Source organism: Platalea leucorodia (assembly GCF_965183815.1).
Source record: "Platalea leucorodia genome assembly, chromosome: 3".
Taxonomy (NCBI): Eukaryota; Metazoa; Chordata; class Aves; order Pelecaniformes; family Threskiornithidae; genus Platalea; species Platalea leucorodia.
The window spans coordinates 59,733,460-59,755,378 of record NC_138825.1 but is presented as its reverse complement, the minus strand read 5'-3'; the positions used below and the strand labels follow the sequence as shown (position 1 = coordinate 59,755,378).

The following is a 21,919-nucleotide window of genomic DNA, read 5'->3' as shown; positions in this document are numbered from 1 at the left end:
AAAAAAAAGCTGAGTTGCCGCCTGGGGACATTACAGAAAGTATGGTTACAAAAATCTTAATATGCGTGCGTATGATGGGTCTGGATGTCATTTCAGTAGTTTGGCGTGCCAATTGTTCTTTGATGAATATTATTAACAGAAAACTACTATGACTATAATATTAGGAGTAACAGTTAATTATTCCTTACCTACACTTTAAAACCCTCCTGGCACAGTCATTATATGGCAGCTGTTGAATAGAGTAATACAGCAGCCTTTTCTTCAAGCAAGATGCTTATTTTACTTCAAATGTAAATAAACTCATGTCTCCTGCTGCCATGTAAAATGAGCTGTTTGTAAGTAAATGATTTTGTATCTTCCTAGTGAAGCAGCAAACACCCCTCTGTTCTCCACTTCTGATCACCAAAATCTATTTCCTACCTAACTCCAGTGTAGACTGACAGCTGATACTGCTAGCAGACTAAGTTCTCATCAACAAAATAACTGCTGCTTCCTTAATAGCAACCTTTTTCAGAACACCGACACACAGGGTTTGCATGTTTTCCTCTCTCTTGCTCCCACTTCCAAGCAGAATGACAAATGTGATTACAGCTATGAAATATTCCAACTCAAGTACAATCATTTAGCAGCAACAAAAAAATATTTTATTTGGCATAGTACGTTGACGATTCTTACCCACTTTCTATACAAATGTAGACTGCCATTTACTCCAGGATGGATGTAAAAATTAGCGTTTCCTGAACATCAGAACATAGTAATTGAACAGATAAAAATGTAGACCCTGTCTCATTTCCAAGATTCTCTCACCAGCTGAAGGATCAGTTCTTTTTCCTTTTCAACCTACATTTTTTCCGCACAGTTTCAAAGAAATGATAGAAGCTACTGAAATGTTTCTATTTACCATAATAATGCAATTCCGCTACTTTAGGGATTTTCTTCAGTAAACAATCTCCGATGACCAGCATTAAGATGAAGAGCTAAGCTACCATAAAGACCCCAAACTTATGTCAAATTTGATTCCATGATTATCTGTAATCTGTGCTCACCTCCCTCTATAGAGTAAATTACACTCAATAGAAGGGATAATTCTAAAGGATACAATACAACATAAAGCCTTATCCTGCCATGAACTAAAGTAGCAGCCTTTTTTTCAATTTAGTCAATGAGGCTTAGTATACTCAAAAGAAAGAACCACACTAAACATTTTCCTACAGTCTGCACAAGCACAGTATTTAGCATTTTCCTAAATCTGAAATTTAAAAACCCCATTTCTTTACATAACAAAGAGCAGCAACTTTTCTTTGCAATTATTAACACTTGACCACCAAAAGATCTATTCTTAAAGATGACCTTACAAGGAAGACAAATAGCTGTGACTTCTCATCCTTTTTCCTGATTCATAAAAGGAAGGATTCAAACTTTACACTCTCCAGGAAGTATTTCTTCTACTTATTTTATTGATTTTTTTTTTTCCCTGGATGTTTATAGTAGTTCAACAGGATGGTGGATAGATCATTCAAGTAAAATTTTACTGAGGAATTATTTTAATTCAAAGTATTTACGTGATTTTAATAGAAGAGAAAGTTGGGAAAAGATGCATCTTTAAAAGTTTCAACCTTTCTGCTTTCCAGGAATTACTAAGAAGATCCATAATCTACTAGTGAGAGCTTCAAGCAAACGCCCAGGAAAAAAAGCAAAACAAAAGAAAGAAAACAAACGAAAACCCAAAATAAAACACACACACAAAAAACGCCCACCAAAACCAAAAGAAAAATAAACCCCTCAAAAAAAACCCAAGGCAAATAAAACAAAAATCTGGAAAAACGTACTTCTGAAGCACATGCTGATCAAAGCCTCACAGTCCCTTTTTATGTGTATGAAATGTGTCTATCAATCTTTAAGAAAAAACAACACATCTCAATGTTTTGTCCTCTGCTGGTTATTTTTGAGATTCAATCATATTGATTCATTCTCTGTTCTTGCAAAATAAATAGGTTAAGAAATGAAAACCCTGTTTATCTTTTGTGTCTGCTCCCTTAACCAATACTAACATCAACTGTGCTAAAAGCTGCTTAGGAGCACAGAAAACTGCAGTCTGTTCAATATTCTCTAGCTGGTGAGGGCAATTATACACACAGAAGACAACAAACGTATCACTTGACTAGTATTCGCTGTATGCATGCATCACACTAAGTTAATGGTTCAGAGCAAAACATGACAGTAAGCCTCACTTTCTTGGCATACTTCAATCTTCTAGAAATAAAATTATTTTAGCAAGTAACACACGCAACCAGCCACCCAGTAGTAAACACATTTGTGTTTGCTAGCTTTAAAACTCTACCTGCTAAGCCAAGAGCCAATTGATTTCTTTGGCGTAAATTCAACATTTCCAATCTGGGACATTACCCAATACGAGCACTGTAAACCCCTTCCTAAATGAGGTATTCACACTGGTGCTGCTATAGTTCTGGTTGACTTGCAGTTTCCATTACAATAAATCCTTGCCGCACATTCCCAGAGATTTTAGAACTTCTCTGCCCCTTTAAAAAAAGTTACTCCAAGTTGAAACCTGCCACATAAGACTTAAAGGGGGGGGGAGAAGGGGGGGGGGGGGGGGGGGAAGGCAAGCAACATATTTTCCTTAACCCTCAAAGTAATTGCACGTTAGGAAAAAAAAAAAAAAAAAAGAAAAATGTTTCTCTGAACATCTACAGTTCCACTCTTAAAACTATGAAGACATTGACAATGTTTATTTTTTAATTCTGCAAATCAAGAATATAAAAAACACTAAAGGGGCAAGTGATTAGTACCCTTTCATCTTATAGTATTTCTATAGCAAAAAAGGGAGAAAGGATAGACTGAGGCTCAAGCCTTGTAACTGACTTAGTGCCTTGAGCCTGCTTGCAGTAAGACAACTGCATGATCAGTACTGAAATACTCCATTTTAAACAGCTATTAGGAATGACTATTGTACATATCCATGCAACTATCTTTCATAAAGAATTTACTATGCATTATAGCAACACAATCCTATTTACACAATAAGCTGTTGTTCCAGTCCATCAAGTACACAAGGAATTTTAATGCATCCTAAAAAAATCACTTAGGCAATGATTATCTGATTAAAAAGGCACATCACACCATTCAATTCTTTCAAACATATTCATAAATCCATGCCCTCAGACTTTGCTGAAAACTTCCAAAACCTATATGTGGGTATTTCAAGGAGCTGATTTTTAAGCTCAATGAAATTCAGCACACAAAAAAAGTAGTATATGCTATTAACATGAAAAAGCAACCATCAGACAATGGCAGAAAAAAAAAAAAACCAAACAACTTATTTTAATAGGTACTCTGAGGTATTTCTACATTTAGCAAAAATATTTTTACAAAGTAGCAGAAGGTTTTCCTACAGCACACAGCACTGGAGCACAGAAACACTTTGATAGGGCAATCAAACCAAAGCCACAAACTGATTATAGCATCATCACTTGCTTGATTGAGGTCCAAAGGGGGTGGGGGGAAAAGAAGAAGTTAAATGAAAAGGAAATTGTCTTTATAATCAGATCTTATTACTCACACTATAGTGAAATATATTGCAAAATGAAGCCTGAAGTTTGCAGGTGCTAAGTATCCCTGCCTATTAGGATTTCCAATATTGACAGCACCTCTCTGTAATTCCAAGAAATATTTAAGAGATTAGAAACTGAAAGTTAAACCTGAAAGTATGTTCTTCTGCTTTCTCTTTTTACATATGTACTGCAATCTCCCTGAAGTCCTGGGTGAGGAGTGCTAATAATCCTAAAATTACATTCATCCCATGCAAACCAGGAGAGAGAGTATATGGGATGATGAGATAGCAGTATTAAGATTTACATGCAAGACCAGCATTTTAAAACCTTGGGATGCAAACACTGGCCTTGTTGCAGCTTGTGTTTCAATCACATTGAAAACTGACAACATAGGCACAGGTCAACTTGCTCCTAGCTTTCCCTTGCCTCCTTCCCTTCCCCTCCCCTCCCACTGAAAGAGGACGGGAAAGAGACAAAAAACCAAAAGTTTCCTAACAACATAAAAATCTCTTCATAAGTAATTCATTCACCATACATATTTATGCCTACTGACAAAAGAGACATAAACTGTCAAGTCTGCAATCCTATAAATTAAGTATATGACTCTTAGTAACATTTTCCTTTCTTTTACTTCCCCTTTTATACAGGTGCAGAATAATTTGATTTTTAATTGCCTAATCTATTAAGACAATTTTACCCAAATCAGTCCAAATGCTTTATGTATTTATTTGACTCGCACTGAGTTAACTGGATATGCCCTTAAAATTTGACAAAATGCTGCAGCCTTCTTCAAATTGCTTAGCATTTTGTTGCAGCAAGCTATCACCCATCTTCACATGATAAATCTGGATCTCTGTTGTCAAGCGTTGGAGAAGACAGAGAAAACATCAGGTTACTATTAGCTTCATCAGTTTCACCTCTCTTTCCTACATGCCTACATATATATCTCAACCCCTTTATCTTTAGGTATATTAGTGAGTAATGCAAAAAGATTGTCTGCATTTCAAATTTTGCCCCTTATATAAGGCTCAGTGTTTTGTTCTGGGGCTCGTCACTGGTAACTCATGAGAGAGGAGTTCCAAGCTCAAATGCTTAGGAGATCTGGTTTGTCTCTCCACAGCATCCTTTGCAGCCATGTCACAGAACATATCCCATACTTTCCATAACATCCTGTGATTTCCACACACAATGTTAAGAAAATTTGGGGGTTTATTCGCACCTTCCTGTTTGGTATCAAGCATGCCTAGACCAAACAGCAGTTGTAAGAGAATGTCTGCAGCATTACATAGATACCACTTTTTCAGCAGGTTAGCAGGCTGTGCTTGACACCCATGCTGCAGATATGTAGAACGACTGCACCTGATAATACTTCATCTTTTTCATCCTCTTTAATCTTTCACTGCTTATGCCAGAGGCCTCCCTTCCTGCGAGCTCTCTCCTCCACCTCTGGGCTGCACGCTGGAACACACTATTCTCTGCTGCAACTTGACACAGACCAGCTACCTGCATCTAGGCAATTATCTTCATTTCTACCATTTCCATTAATTTTAGCTGGATCTTTAGGGTGTTGGTTTTCATCTTTATTTCTTCATTTGCAGCATCCTGCAGCAGAGCCTGCAAGTTAAAATCTGTCAAGTCCCATAGTTCTAACCTCAAGCCACAGCACTCGCTGACAAAGAGCCAGACTTAACATTTCAAGGTCGTCTTCAAAATTCAAAAATCTTCACAGTCTAACAAAAAGCCTTCTCATTTCATCCAAGAAAACAGAACTGACAGCCTTGGCTATCTTTGGGCAACAGCAGACTATAACTTAAAATAAGAACAACCTCCCCCATTGATTTTTCCCACCTTTCCTACAGTGTGGCACTTCCACCCTCATAACCCATCTACCCAATGCTCTCTCTGCACAATACTTAAACCTGAGCACTGAATGTGTTTAAGGCCCAGTATTTTTTAACCAATCAAGTTTTTGGAAGTGTCTTGGCGCTTTTGATAAATTCAATGTGACACTGTAAAGGACTCCAATTTCCAGAAAGTGCTGAGATTCATCTTCTGAAACTTCTGGAAATATTATTTATTTTATACGTAATATATCTAGAAGCAGTTACATGCTACACAGCCAATTTTAACAAGCATGGCTAGGCTCTCCTTATTTAATATTCATGTCACAGGAGTAAAAATCCAGCCAGGAATCAAACTGTGGCATCCTGTGCCAAAGACAACTTACCACTCAGCTGGTAAGTTGGCAATTCAATTTACAAACCTGCATTCCTGCATTTTAATCCTTTGTAGAAAGGTGGTAATATATGAGCAATATGAAAAGAACTGGATTCAGATCATTAGAGGTTCACAAACCAAACACACGAAGCTTTGGAGGCTGTCCAAAACAAAATCATGCCTAGGTGGTGATGTCCGTTCAATAAAAATTCAATGTCATAATTATCCTCTCACTTTTTCCCCAAAGAGCATTAGTGCTCAGAACTGGGCTGCTGCTCAGCCAATTATATTAATGCTGTGAGAAGACGGAGAGGGCCGGCAGCCAATCGCTGTGCCAGGTCACTGCCTGCTGACGGGTAATCTACAATTATCAAGCAATTAGCAAATGAAGTGAAAATTCAACACTCATCTCCACATAACACAGAATAACTCATTTTAAAATTAAAAATGTGTTTTAATAACTTCATTTTGGCTACAGGCACACAGAGAAAAATAAAGCTCCTTTTCCCAATTTCTCCTCCTTTTACAACTGACAAAACGCTTTGCTGTCTGAAGCTAGTGACCAAACATCTTGTTTGACGTTTCTGAACTAATGGACCTCTTCCTTGCAAGTTAAGTATCTACTTAACAACAGAAAAGAATAAAAAAAAGAAAGCTGTTGATAAAGGTACCATTCACCCAACTAGTATATATGAAATCATTATTTAATTAACCACCTGATGAACATCCTGTCCTGGTGGCTGGGTGAATTAACTAGAATTAACCGGGAACCTATCTGCCAGGAGTCCAAAATTTTCTTTTCTTCTCTAGATTTAACAATAAAGGACATAATGAGAAGCTGATCTGCAATTACTCAGTTGCACAAAACAAATGTTCTTCCCTATTAATCATCAGGATAATAGTTTGTTGTGCTGACAACAAAGTATAGAACTCCCATTGCATACACTCACAAATCTAATCCCAATGTTAAAAAAATTTAGCAAAACAAATTCTGGATAACCTTGGTTTATCCCCCCCTCTAGGAAACTACTGCATCTTCCTTAGTATATGGTATGAACACTGGAATTGACGTTCTTTAAAAGGGTAGGAAAAAGGCAGAAGAGGTCACTATCAACAGTGAAATCCAAGTAGATAAAAGGAGATTCTTACATTTCTGTGTCCTCTGATATAAAAAAAAAAAAAAAAAAAAAAAGTCCTGACTGTAAAGAGTTGGTAAAGGGAAAAAAATAGGAAAAGCTACAGGCTCCTACCAAAAGGAAGAGAGGAAAAAAAAAATCCACAACAACAAACAGCTGATGTAAACACATAACACTTTTGTATGCACTGGACAACACTAGGCTTGCTGCAGTGATGTCAGCTCTAGGTTTTCATCTCACATTTAAACGTATCTAAACCAGAGAGAAGAACGTTAAAAAAAATATACAAGGCTAAATGATGTCAACTGGAAAAAAATTAAAAAAAAAGAAAACTGATGGCATTTGACATATTTCTCTTTCCAAAAAGATACCAGCAAGAAAGTGAACTTTTTTCTGACTGTACGGGGTTTCAGAAAACATTCACACTGTCAACATAATTTATTTACTTTTACAACAGTCCTTCACCCTCCTACTGCATGAAGAATACTTATTTCTGAATTTGTTTTTTTTAACTTGCACCCTCTCTATTACCAGAGTGTCAGAAGGGAAGAGGAGAGGAGGGAAACCAAAGCAACACAGAAAAATCCTCCACAAACCTGTTGCTGTGGATACTGCATTCCTCCCATGGCTGCCGGGGCTCGGCCCTGCATTCCCACGGGATAGCGCTGGGGGCCGGGAGGGCCGTAGGACTGCCCGGGGTAGGGGCTGCTCTGCTGCGTCTGAGAGTGAGGGTTATTGCCCATGCCGTACAACTGAGGTCTCTTCATGACCATTGGATCCATCGGACTGCCCTGTGGTTAAACACAAGCAAAGAAATACTTTAAGATATGGAAAGAAAAAGGCCAGAATAGTCATGCTTACCGCCGGCAAACTATACACTTTTTCTCAATCCTTTATACATCAAGTATTGGCTTGACATACAAAGAGGCAAAGCACCATACTCTGGTTCTCATATTAATTAGGTGAGGTTTTGATTGGTGAGTTTGGGACTTCCACTGCATTTAAAAAAAAAATAGTAATAATAATTTTGCACTCAAATTTAAGGTCGCCTCTTACCCACAGAAAAAGCAGGAAAACTGCCCAATGAGTTTCAGCTGAAGAAATAATTAAGTATATGATTGTAAACTGATTAGCATCACTGACTTCAACGTTTAAACATAAATAAAACCCTGTCTATCAAGACAGACACAAGTAGTGGACAAGCCATTTAACCTTGAGAAAACATCTGTTTTCTTACCCTGAAAAAAGGGAAAGTGGAAAGAAAATAAAGTTTCCAAGAAGTGCAATGCACACAAAACACTGTATTTCAGCATTTTCGTATTGCTATCATGTGCATTAATAAGTTTCCAGATCAAACGGCAAGTCATAACCCACATTTTACATGAAAGTTTCTATGCCTCCTTAACAGACCTTAGAAAATCCAAACTGCAATCACTGATGGAGGGGGAGGGGAGGCAAGAGAGGGAAGTTTTATTTATAGACTTTTTGGCAGCACTTACCAAGCACTGTAACAGTTTCAGGACGGGTGTCAACCATTGTGTGGTATTACTCTCATGTTTTATTACTGAGGACTAACTGAACCAGAAAGAATATCATATTTTGTCAAGCGCAGCACTGTATTGTTAATATGACATCCATTTTTTAATTCCTGAGTGCTGGCTATATTCGGGGGGGGGGAAGCTTTTAAAAAGCCTGTAACAATCTCGTCTTCATGAAAGAGACATATTCCCCCCCCTCCTCCAAGAAAAAAAAAAAGACCTATCAATTCACCCTGCCAGCCCACCCTCCCGCCAGGAGCAGAATTCCTTCCCGTAGCACATTTTGTGCATGTTTTCCTACAGTGTACTGTTTACCAGTTTCATTTTAAAGCCTCCTATGTAACACAGCTTCTACAAGTCCTTTTTGGCTATTATATTCTGATGTAATAGTTATCATGACAATAAATTACATTTCCCCCCTCCCATCCCTGTTTCTTCTCATTATTGCTGTTCGTACTACTAACACACTATGGCTTTTTTTCCCTATACACACGAAGTATGTGCTCTCCAAAGTACTCACTGCTTAACAAGCTATTACATGTTTTTCTTACTCTCTTCTTCCTGCAAGGAAACTCAAACCTCCTCACTTTTTTCACTGGCTCTCCCCACCCTTACCAATGCCCATTTGCCAGGAATGTTACCCAAGCCAAATACAGTATTCCAAATGTGGACGCACTACACCTGAGGAGGTGCAAATGATAACCTCCTCCTCCTCACACAACACTTCCATTCACTTCAGAAGAGGACTGCCCTTTTTTGCCACCATAGTGAATTACACATTCACTTCTAATTTTGGCTGAGTATTACTCAGCAATATTCCCTTTATTATTTGGCTTCTTTGCAGCCAGATTAGAAGTTTCTATTTTTCACCACTAAATGTCCCTGGGTAATTTACTATTTATATTTCATACTTTTCAAAATCAATGGTTCCCCCGCCACTTCAGGCCACCTGACCTGTAACAACACTCTCTATTTTAATTTTTTTTTTTTAGGCCACCATGCACTTGCACCACACTTTTAACTAAAAGCAACAGAAACACCAAGGTTCAGCAGATGAACTAGAGATTCCTTCTTACAGGGTCCCAGGGGACAACTTAAATTTCCTCCTATGGACCAAGATACTTAATCTATGTTTATTTCTGTGTTTTAATGTTCGTTCTGTGCATCACCTGTCATATTCATCTCCTCAAATATAAATCCTTGTTCAAAGCAAGGCTTGAGTTTCCTTCACAAGATTCTCATGAAGCACTGTTCATTGCCACCATCTTCTGTTTCGGGGTATTATTTCCAGGTCTCAACTCCAATAACATTTACTCAAATTCAATTTTAATTAACTTTGAGTGTAATATTTTCTGATCCACATCCATTACTTAAATATAATCATAAACAATGCAGATAGCTACACAGCTAAAACAGTCTGACACTTTCATTATTAAGACTACTTTCAGGTGCATATAAACTTTGCCAAACTTCGAGCATTTAGGTTGAAATTTTCCAGGCCATATGTATGCCTGAGGCTGAAATTCTCTGGAAAATTCAGCAGAAACAGTTCAGCTATGTCTTAGAATGAGGTCACAGAAAAATACATCGTTTATGTTCTTACATAAAACACTTAAAAATACCTCTTGAATACCACGCTGTGGGGCAGAGAATTTTAATTTGCCAGGGTGACATTGGACGTTCAGGAAAGGCGAGGTGTGCGCCCCTGTCCAGAGAGAGCACCTGAATTTCACCAGACTGTGAGGAGCATGGGAGGAAGCAATGGGAGCGTGCAAGCAGCACAGCAAGACTTCATCAGAGGAGTTACAAGGTGTACGGAAGCAGCCTCCGATTTTCCAGACAAAGAAATGGGTTAAAAAAAGCAGCAGAGACAGGAGTGAGGCAGGAAGAGTTGAAGGGAAGAGGAGGAAAGAAGGTCAGGAGGTGACATAGATACAGGTCGAAGAGTCTCTCCGTCCTCTGGACTAGTGACCTCCAAGCAGTGGAGATTTTTTTGTGTGTGTGTGTGCGCACACGCGTGCATGCGTGTTAGGAGAGCAAGCCTCACTGCCACTTCATCCTTCCTTCCCTTCTTCTCACCAGTCTGCTGTCTCTTTGCTTCTCCTTGTCCTCTCCAAGACAGCTGCTCCTCTTTTCCTCAGGTGACATGCCTCCACTTCGGAAAGGTGGAGGAATAAAGAGCCTGAGACACTGCTGTAACTCCAGTCTGTAGGTGACCTATACAACGCTGAAACAGAGGGGGCTGCGGTCACGGGGTACGGGTAACAAGGGACCTGGGCGTACTCAGAATTTACTGTGGACACTGCGATTGAGGCATCAGGATAAAGGACTGGAGATCCTGAATATGAGAGGGCTAGACTGAGAGAGCAGTAAATATTCCCAGGCAAATCACTGGGACGACTCAGAGACCTACCCTAGCTGTCAGTGCTGCCTGTTCCCTCCTCCCTCCAAGGTCTCAGGGAAAGAACAAACAGTACAGGAGAGTACTCTCATCATCGTTAGGCCTGGAGAAGACAGACCCAGTGAGGAAGCACATCTCATACCCTGCACTGGCCGGTCCCTACAGAGGGTGGCAACTCACCACTGCTATTCCTGACTCCCTTCAGATTAGATCCCAACCGTCTGTGCAGTGCAGCTAAAGGTTAAGACACCTATCCATGACTCAGTGGCTGTCAACATATTTCTGCAAGGCAAAACAAAACCGAGTAGCTAACTCTTCCCCAGGTTTAAGAAACAGTACCATTGCAGAGCTGGTTGGAATTAAGTTTGCCCTTGCAACATTAAACGTGTCTCTTTCACAGATATAACCGTATCAGTCTTTAAATACATGGTCATACTTTTGTCCTCACGGGCAGTGGATGTGCCTGCTCTGGAGATCAGTCGACAGCAGTGCAACAAAGGGGTTGTTGTGTGCTATAGGACCAAATGCTTCACTTATCATACGGGTAGTGAACGAAGCAGAAGATGGTCTTACCATTAAGGCAGCTGTAAGCTGCTCAGGCAGAAGTGGGGTCTACCCCTGCATCTGCCACGGTTTTTCACTAAAACAAACAATTTTCAAAATTTACCAGTTTAATGCATCCCTCATTGTGTGACTTGAAATCATGGGATTTAAATTGCAGAAAATGCTGCATATCTACAACTGCAACTACTTTTGAATTTGACGAGAGATGTGCTTTGGAGGTGTTTTCAGAAGCTGTATGTCCCAGAAAATTTAACCTACGTCCATCATAAACAGGCCACTCAAACTTCCTACAGCAATGCCTCAGTTTCCCAACTGTAAAAATGAAAAGAAAATAAAAAAAATCATCATCTCTTCAGCAGAGAGCTGATTTTAGAATTTAATATGACTGTGATCAATACCATAGAAAACTCTCTAACAAAAGAACAAATTTTGTCTTCAGAACAGTGTACGGTGAGAAAGACCTGGAGCCATACACTTAACAGAAAGAAAAACCAGCTGCTCACCCAGTACTACGTGTCCCATACAGCAGAGGTAAAAATTTAATTATAACTTTTTCCAACTTTAACGCATGCAGTTTTCAGCTTTAGCACTCTTTTAAACTTAACGTTTCATTTTTATAGCAAGAGTTTCTTTCATCCACGTTTTGAAAAGTTATTTAGAAGGAGATGTTAGTTGAGAAATACGTATTATAATCTTATCTGAAGGTTCCTTTATCAAGTTCAAATATTTTCTTTAACATGGGTTCCAACAGTTTTCAAAGACAAGTTTTGGGTGACAGGATGATTATGATAAGTATCAGCTTCTTCACATTGTAGGGATCAACAACCAACCCCTCCACACCTGCTCCCTAACACTTATCAAAAATGACAGCATTGCTCTAACTGCATGACATTCTAAAACCCAGGGGGCATGTATGACCACGAATGGCTGATGGCATCTTCCATGCCTTTACTTAATTCTATTACATGCTGTACTACAAAGTTTTAATTACTTTTAGTTTTATTTTAGTTTCATTGCAGTCATCAGTATCCATTTATTTCCTTTATCTTCCTTTAAAGGGTCCAATTTTTCTCTAGTGCTATTTACTCCCAATATACACACTACCTTTTCACCAATTTAGCTAGTGTTTGCTCATGCTATTTTTACTGCCATATTCTACCAGGCAAGCCTGAATGGATTCGGCCTTTTGCTTCTGAGTGTGCACCTCCTCTTCAACTTGCTGCATTTCATTTAAACTTTGCATAGATCTGCAGTTCCTCAAAATACCTCAGTCTTGTTCTTTGCTTCAGTCCACAATATTATTATAATTTATAACCCCTTTATTATAATGCCTATCTTGTGTCAGTATCGGATTCATTTGCTATCAGGCTTTGTAAGAACAAAGCATTTCATTAGAGTCCTTGCCTATTATGTACCTTGTGAGTGCATTAAAACACCCAACGGAAGGTTTGCTAATGATTTCAGTAGGGCCAAGGTTTCATTCCTGGTCTTTAGACTGACAGTCCAACCATTAAGGTAGGACACAGAAAAGCCTACGCTGCCTACAAATAGTAACTGGCAATCCTTTTCTGTTACCTGCTCCTTTTTTCAATGTTTTGTCTAGAAGAATGCATAAACTCAGCATCCCTGCTATAAGCAGAAGTGGAAAAATTAATATTCTACACCCACTTGTAAACTCAGTATCACCACCACTTCTGCTCTCCTCCTAGCCAAAACAATCAAATACATCACCTCACCCTGAAGTATCTGGAGATTCAATTTTACCTTTTCTAAAGTGAGAGGAAAAAAAAACACACTACCATTTTCTCTCACCATTTAACCAGTGTTTTCCCAAGTATCTTGTCTCCAGCCAGATCTGAGGCAGGGTGCACACTAGAATAACTTGAGCAGTCTGACCAAGGCGTATCATCTCTTCCTTTTGGGACATTACTGATGTTACATATGCATTATATATATGCTATTAAGTTATCAATGCATGTTTCACTTCTAACACCAAAATCTTTGTTTGAAAGACAGTTATGAATATGAACAACATTGGTCACAGTCCCAAAATGTAACTTAGTCCTTTAAAGATGCCACAAAGAACCCCACCACTGAAGTCTCAAGGCAGGGAGGAGTGGGAGACACTTTACAAAGGTTACAGTGGGATTCAGATGTGACGGTAGAGCTCTTATACAAGGCAGATAGAGCAATTCACTGCAAGACAAGAGTATTCACATGAGATATAACTACTCTTCAAGTGAAAGTGTGCTTTTTTGTTTGTTTAAACAAAAAAATTGAAAGAAGCATTGGTTTGGCTGACAACAGCAAATGCTACAATTTAAAGGGACTGTAAGCCACAGCGCATCCCAACAACTAATGCTACATCATTTGCGCCTATAACAAAATAACATGAACTCAACACTCTCAAGTAGGCTTGCCCTCCAACTCCTAGAGCTACTGAATACAATAACTCTTTGTTTATTCATTGATCTGCAGCCAAAGCTTCTGTCTCCACATTAAAAAAAAAAAAAAGCCTCTTTATTAATACCAAAGCCTTGAAACCTCATAATAAAGACAGCTGACAATCAGCTACCGACATTCCAAGAAAGATGGGCATGGAGCTCTCAGCTCTAGGTCAGGCACCAAGTAACAAATTTATCGCTAGAGATAATCACAAGTATTCACTATAATACAATGACACAGCTGGCATGAGGACAAAACTGGGGAAAAGATAATCCAGTCCTAGATAATGCCATCATTTGTATGAACATGTACAAGGACTCCTCAGCCAACGTTTTTACACAACAAAAGTGTGAGTATCAAAACACAACTCTCATTACGTATGTTTTAAATATCCATTTAAGAAAGATGCAAACAACTATTAAAAAAGTATTTATGTGCAGCATTAAAAACTTACTTACATTAATATTAAAATCCGAGAGGTGACTGGCAAACGTGCTTCCTATTTTTTTTTGCAATAGGAAGTCTACTCTCTGTGCTTTACTAAAACTTAAAAAAGTCAGTTGCACAAATGCAACAAGAAATAAGCCAAAACAAAGAGCCAAGTTCAACATAAGCCTACGATGAAGGAAAATCCAGTGAATGAAGAAACATATACTAGCAGAGATTTAACAATAATAGCAATTTTCCTTGTCTTAAAGGCTCTGCATACTGTCCGATTTCAGCTGCAGGGAGACATTGGAAAGATAATTTCCCACTCAAAACAGAAAGTAATTAAAAAGGGGAAGGGGAGAAAGTCAAAGCTATGCCTAACAAAAAAATCAACTATTTCTCCACTAGAACATTTACAAATAACTATAGAAGCGTTGGGGGTGGGGGTGTGCGTGTGTGTGTGTAACTTCTTCCTGTTGCCACTATGAGTGCACACAAAAGTTAAGACAACATCAAAAAGCAACTATAGCCATTTATCACACCTGATGGCCAAAATAATCCTATGTCTCTGACAAGTTCACATGGCTATACAGCTCAGAATTGTTGCCCTTCAAATTGCCTTTGTCACTGCCAACTACTGACATATAGGTAATACCCTGATTGCTCTGAAGTGAATTGAAGGTGTGTCATCTGTCCCCATCACGCTCCAACCCTCAGCCTTCTTCTGTAACCCACTTTCCTAACTCCAAACTTCTTCCAGGACGACTCGGCAATTATCCTCCTGTCTTTATTTTTGTTTTCTCCAACTTGGATGCTCTGTACAGAGGAGACACCTTCTCTTAGGCATGCAGACACTCTAGTCTCCTAGCAAAAGTGCTCCCCAGCAAGTTAGCAGTAATTTCTAGTGCAGCAGAATTTAGGCGTTCTTACAGATGTCTTCCAGCAAACCTATCCGCACCCATACAATAGATCATTGATTCCAGCTGCTTTTCCTACTTGCTGCCAAATCGTGACCATGCTTTAGTTACTTCCATCCACAGTCCAGCATCTGAACTTAAAGCTGTCAGTGTAGGGTAATTTTGTACCAATACAGCACCAATACAGCACGTGAGACACGGGCAGAGTTCTAAGACTGCCATTTCTGCTACGAAAACAGTAACCCGCAGCAGGAGAGCAAGGCAGATCGCGAGGGAAAACAGTATCTTGAAGTTGTCAGGCTACGTTCACCAGAGGGTGTCTCACAGCCCTAAGGCCTCCTCAGTAGCCAACGCTATGGTTTAACACAGAAGAGAAAAATCCATTCATAAACCCAGAAAACTAAGTTAAAAAAAGAAAAGCCCCACCCAGAATACCAGTTACTTCTATTTTGTCTGGCAATGAGGTTCTCAGCTTCCTAGACAAGTAAACACCTCCACTCACTGTGCATGGCTGCCATCTGGAACTCAAAAAAATTTCCTTACCTACTTTGTACAGCTCTTACACAAACACAGGGTTAGATGGACAGAAAAGGATGTACTAAAAATAGTGTCCGTCAGGGAAGCAGCAGAGAGCAGCCTCGAATGGAATGAGGGGAGCTCTGCAGGAAGGCTCCCTGCAGAGAAGTACTGGAGTAGGAGGGGAAAATGCAGAAAGTCCTGAAAACCAGTAAGTGACGGGGGGGGGGGGAATAAATGAAAGAAATCCCACAGCCACTTCAAATTTTAAAAATTTTAAAGAAAAACCTTCCCAAACCTAATAAATATTCGAGCAGATTGGAATACACTTTCACAGTGACCTGGCTTTATTAGCAAAAATAAAATTAAAGGTTTGATGTATTTAATTGCTGGAGAGAGCACTAGCTGAGAAAGTGACATTATGGACACTGGGGAGAACAGTGTACCCACAGAAAGGTATAACCAATCACAACTAGGTCACAGGCCAGAAGTACATACAGTTAGCTGCAGATTTTTTTCCACTCCAAGCGTTATATATAGTTCTATATTAACACACACACACAAAAAGGTATGCTGGTCATATATTCTCAGCATTTATGGCAAATTATTAATCAAGTCCCACCTGAAACAATTTGTTAAATTGATTTTAATCACTGGGCCTCTCATGTGAAGCTTTGTATAATCAGCATTTCATTTACAAAATTAATTGCCTGATTGATTCTCAAGAGGCAGTAGCTGTCATTATACTGCTGTCATAACTTTTGAGTAGGGGTGTCACAACACTGAATTCTGACAGTATGAAGAGCACTGCTATTTAAAAATTGAGGGCGGGGAGGTAGGGGGGAAACAAATACAGTGATTTCACAGAATTGCTCTTTAGCCCGATAGAATGTTAAAACCATTTCCCAGCCGTTTCAGCCAGCCTCCCCGTTTTCCATTCATTGAATAATGCGCTACTCAGCTATTCAGTCTCTTTTCTTAGAGGCAGATCCATTTAATTCAATTTTATCATAGTTGTGGTTGCATAAAATGAGTTTGTTGTTGAATATACAAAAGATTTAATCACAGGCCACTCTTAAGGTTATTTGTAGAACTGAGTTTGACTTTCAAACACGTATAACTTTTTTTCCACATCCACAATCTTCTGGAAAGCTATTTGCAACTAGATTTTTTTGTTTGTTGTTTTTATACAGAGCAAAGCAAACCATAACTTCACAGAACTTCTCTAGGAGCTCCTTTAGAAAGCTTTTTTCCTCCCTCAGTATTTTAAGCTATGTAGAAGCCTCAAAGCCCTGCCAGAACTGGAAGCAAAGGTCCTATACTTGCTGTAGCTACTTCTATACCCCATCGCTACTACATTCTTGGAAGAGACCACTGCTCCAGAGAGGAGGCGCAGGCCAGCGGTTAGGGCACTGAGTCATAAGACAGGGCTTCTATTCCTGGCTCAGCAGCTGACCTGCTATGCAAACATGAGCGCAACACTTCACCTTTCTGTGACTGGGTTTTCACTCTCATAATAACAAGTATTATATGCACTCTCAACAAGGAACAAGACACGAAGACTTTGGGGAGACTGATGTCAGTTATTAACAACAAGAAACAGGACTAGGAGTCAGAAACCGGTAGGCTAAGGGAGAAAAAAATTCTAGAAGGTTTTAAAAAGGAGAAATCACATTGTAGGCTGTAACAACATACTTTCAGAAACCTACCTTCAAAAGGAAAAAGGTGTCTGGATACATCTTTAAAAAAAAAAAAAAACCACACACCTTCAGTTTCTGCCAGATCACTTGGAACAGTATTAATGCCTTTGAGAAACTGACCTATTTCTATGATAAGTCCAAAAATAAGCCCCTGAACTTCTCAAATTCAACCTTATGCACTAGATTTCATCAAGTACTCCTGAATGAAACATATTTAAAATTTCTAGGCCATGCTCTGAGATTACACTATTACAAAAAAAGCAAATGACAACTCTTCAAAAACTGAATTATACCTACTGCTGGCATTTGTAACGGGTCTCACCAGAATGCAATTCCAGAATAAATCAGAGTCCAGATAACACTAGAATCTAGCAGATACTCCAGAAAACACAGTCCCTCTTCCCTTGCCACCCCCCAGCTCTTGCTCTGTTCCTTGACTGCTGTCAAACATTATCTTCCACTCCTTTCTGCAAAATGCCCTGCCACTCTTCCAGGCATACAGCTTAAGTTGCTTTGGTATGAAGACTCTAATGCAGTTTTCTCCTCTTTTTTGTGGGTCTCTTGAGTTCATGATGAATGAAATCCGGTGGGGGGGGTGGAACATCAAAAAAACCCACTTAAAAAACAGATAGAATACCGGATAAAGAGGCATAAAAGGATAACAGAATGGAAAACTCTGCTGGGCAAACAAAAGCAGTTAGTTGTTTTCCTTTTTCATAGCCATAACATGAGATTGCAACTAAGGGAAGTTCAGAAAGTTCTGGTCACACTTAGAAATGGCTGCCAAAGAGCTTTAAGAGTTATATTCCTCTGCTACACCAGGGAGAAAAGCAGCTCATAAAATGGACAAAAATCAGTCCCCCTGCTCACACCAAGTGATGGCAGGCTGGGACATTAAAAAGAAGTGTAAAGCACTGATTTTCTGTATTTGTTGGTTTCTAGCCTCATAGCACATAGCTTACTCATTCATCTAGTGTCTTCTCTTTTCAACCCTAACATTTTTTATTTTTTTTTCATTATGTAATAAATGGTCTTAATTAAATAAGAAAACAGGGGAAAGCCCCTAGCTGGAGCCAATGTATGTAAAATTCCTAAAGGATATATTTAGGAACAGGATAATTGGAAGGCAAACTCAGCTCTATAACAGAAGCCCTGTCACTTCTTCAACTGCCAAGAAACTGCTTCTCTTGTAACATATTTCCTACATTAAAACTGTTTCCTGTAGAGACTGAAAACACTTGGTTGTAAATAGTGCAAAATATTAATAGTTACCTGGAAACTAACCGGTTCATCTTTTTTTACCATCATTCCATAATGGTCTCTGTATCATGTTGGATGAACATCATAAAAATCCACTGTCCCAGTTAGAGACATACCAGCAGCGTCAACTCAGTCCAAGGGTCAACTAGATACACATAATGAATCTGGGGCTAGATGCCCGTATTGTGCAGCTGGAGCAACACAGTTTTAGTGAGTACCTGCCTGTGATTATTTTGCATTTATAATGACCTTCCTCATCAACACAGTCACTGTCAGGAGCATGGAACTAACTTTCTGGGAAGAAGCAAAACAAACAAAAATTCACCAGCAGCGGGTGATTTAAAGCATTAGAAAACAGCTCTTTTCAGTCGTTAAAATAAAAATTTAGCTCAATTTTAACTTTTTTTTTTTTTAATTTAAATCAATCACCAGAACAAATTACAGTTATGAGTGGAACTTTTCATTATTGATTGAAAACATTTAATAGTTAAGTAATAAATTAGAAGAAACAGCAGACTGAAGGTCAAAGCCCCTGTATTACTTGAGAGAATCATGTGATTGGAAACCATGAATTCACACACATGCCTACATTCACACCAGCTCTTTTGTATAATGTAACTGATTCCCAAGTATCATTTTACAATTCTGATTAGGTCTTACAAAAATCTTGTTTATTAAATTGCTTTCTTTAGGCATGCATAGCTGCTAATTTGTTTCCAACTAAATCATGTATCATCTGAAGAAGATTACATTGCAACAGCAAAACAACACTCCTGGGATGATGCTTCATCTGGATTTTAGAATTAAAAGGACAAATATTACAGGAGTCAGGAATTGGAAATTTCCCTTTAAAGGTGGTGCTGGAGAGAACACCCTGCAACAGGGTAATTCCAAACAGAACTATTAGTGTACTTAACATGTAGCAGCCATACTAAGACACACATAGCAAGTAAAACTACTCGAAGTATTAAGGGATCTGTTCAGCTTTAAAGTTTAATTTCTACAAGAAAAAAAATATTGTGCTTTAGATCAACATATATGTATTTATTAGTCATATTTTGTAAGCAAAATAAATAACGGCAGCAAAAAAATCAAAAGCTCCACTGATTTGAAAAGATTATCAGCTCTAATACCCACAGGTTTTAAACAAACTTAAAAATTTGCAGATTTGGGAATGACTCCCAAAGAACTCTACAGAACAGACCTCCAAAAACATATCTGGGTACTAATATGAAGTTCCCTATGGTTTACTCAGGAAAAAATCCTGACCTGGGTTTAAATGAGGTCAAATTCTGGTTTAACCATTGTGCCTTCACCTACTTCACTCAAAACAGCCAAAAGCTGCTAAGTCTTCACTGCTCTTTTCGCAGTCACTCCAAAAGGGACAAATTCCTCCACAGACACTGGCGGACTATGAAACACCCTAAAGCATCTCAGCACAAAGAAACACATGCATGTAACACATGCACATGGATGAGTGCAGAAATAGAGAAGTAGAATTAATCATGGATATGAACACCTCTGCAACAAATTATCCTGGATGTTCAGAATTAAGAGCATGGTTTTAGTATAGCTACTACCCAGAACTTTCAGTTTCTGTACAAAGAAGGCATGTGTTTTCAATATACAATCAAATCTTCTTTTGATATCACACCATTTAAAACTAAATTAAAAATCAACGTATGAGACATATCTGGTCTGAGAAATATGAAAGCAGGACAGCTGATCCACTGCTGCAGTATTTCTCATCAAAAAAACATCATTTAACAGGAAACCTGACTACGCCATATTCATAGAATTTCCTCCTCTCTCCCACAGCAGAAACCACTATTTTCAAATTCTGTCTGCCTGAAACTCTTAGCTTCTTTCCACTTCCATGGCCACCTCTTATTTCCCAGTCCTTTAGAGAGCCCACATCAGCCATCATGTGAGAACACCAACACAGCTTTCCTAAAAGCACTTCAAAGAAACTCCTTTATTTGTTAGAGAGGATATTCAGGATTAACGAGCCCCCTCCGGGCACAACCCAAAATACAGTATTCCCAACTTCCCAAAATTACCAAATGTAGAACAGAATTAAAATTACCAATCAGATTAAATGGGAAGAAAGAGAGGAAAATGACTGCCTTCATAAACACTGAAGCAAGTACAGGTATGGGGAATCTTTCCTGTATGTCTGAGTAAGCTATTTCTGAGGGCAACAGCAATTTGAGTATATTTACATCTAATCTTTCTCCCTTCTCCAAGGCTGCAACTTACAGCAGCCTCTTCCTGCAGCTGATGAGGGCTGAAGACAGTTCATTCTGTCAAAATCACTTGGCCTAGTCAGAAGAGGTCATTTAGCAGCAAAGACAGATGTTTCTCAGCTGATATAACTAAAAGGCAAAATAGAGCAAACAAGCCCAAAGACTCATTTTAGCAACAGGGTATCTGCAATTCCAATTTTAGGCATTGTTCAATTTAGAAAGATGTTATTCATCTGACACTCATTTGCAAACTTCAATTTAGGATTAAAGAGCTGCAGATACCATGTGTAAAATTCTGAAATGTACATTCTATTTATTCTTCAAAGAAAAAAGATCTTTTCTTAAAGCCACATTATTCACTTCATATCTAACCTGGCATTTCAGCTAAACACAGCTCTTCTGCCAAGTACTATGATTTCTTGAATACATTCTTCCCCTTCTCCCTTTACACTCCTACCCCTAGTTTTTTTTGCTCAGCTCTTTCACGCAGAAAAATAAATTGAATAAAAAAAGGAAAACTGAAACTGATTGCACACCAGAAATACTGTCAAGGATGAAAAGGAAATGCTACACATTTTTAAACTAAATTGCTCAATGCCCAAGAAGATGCGACACTAGTTACAAAGCTAACACAGAAAAAGAATCATTTCAGGACAAATTACACCTGAACAACAGACTACTAGTTAAAATTAGAAATTAGCATTACACTCAAAACTACACAGACATCATTAGACTATTCTGACAGAAAGCATTAAGTTTCAAAAAACAAGAAACAACAGCTCAGATACCTGAAATAATCCTGTACGAATCCACATATCCTCTCCCACCAATTCTATGCTAAGTTCAGCTTGCACAAAGCTTTGAGGGGCAAAAAAAGCTTATGTATAAATAATTCCTTTTTGCTCAGTCTGTTACTACTACAGGACAGAGCAACATCTGTCATGAATGGTTTAGGTCTGTCTTATCCTGCCTCAGAGC

At 38.7% G+C, this 21,919-nt stretch overlaps 1 protein-coding gene across 8 annotated transcripts in view; it reads right to left on the bottom strand.

Annotated features, from left to right (window-relative positions):
* The window catches only part of ARID1B (AT-rich interaction domain 1B), a gene marked incomplete at its 5' end in the record, with an annotated part of 336,354 nt that overhangs the window by 295,513 nt on the left and 18,922 nt on the right, over positions 1–21,919 (bottom strand). For all 8 annotated transcript variants that reach the window (XM_082307126.1, XM_082307119.1, XM_082307122.1 and 5 more), the window contains one exon: positions 7,522–7,716. In XM_082307126.1, the coding sequence (XP_082163252.1) occupies positions 7,522–7,716 (195 nt within the window). The remainder of the gene's footprint in view (positions 1–7,521; positions 7,717–21,919) is intronic.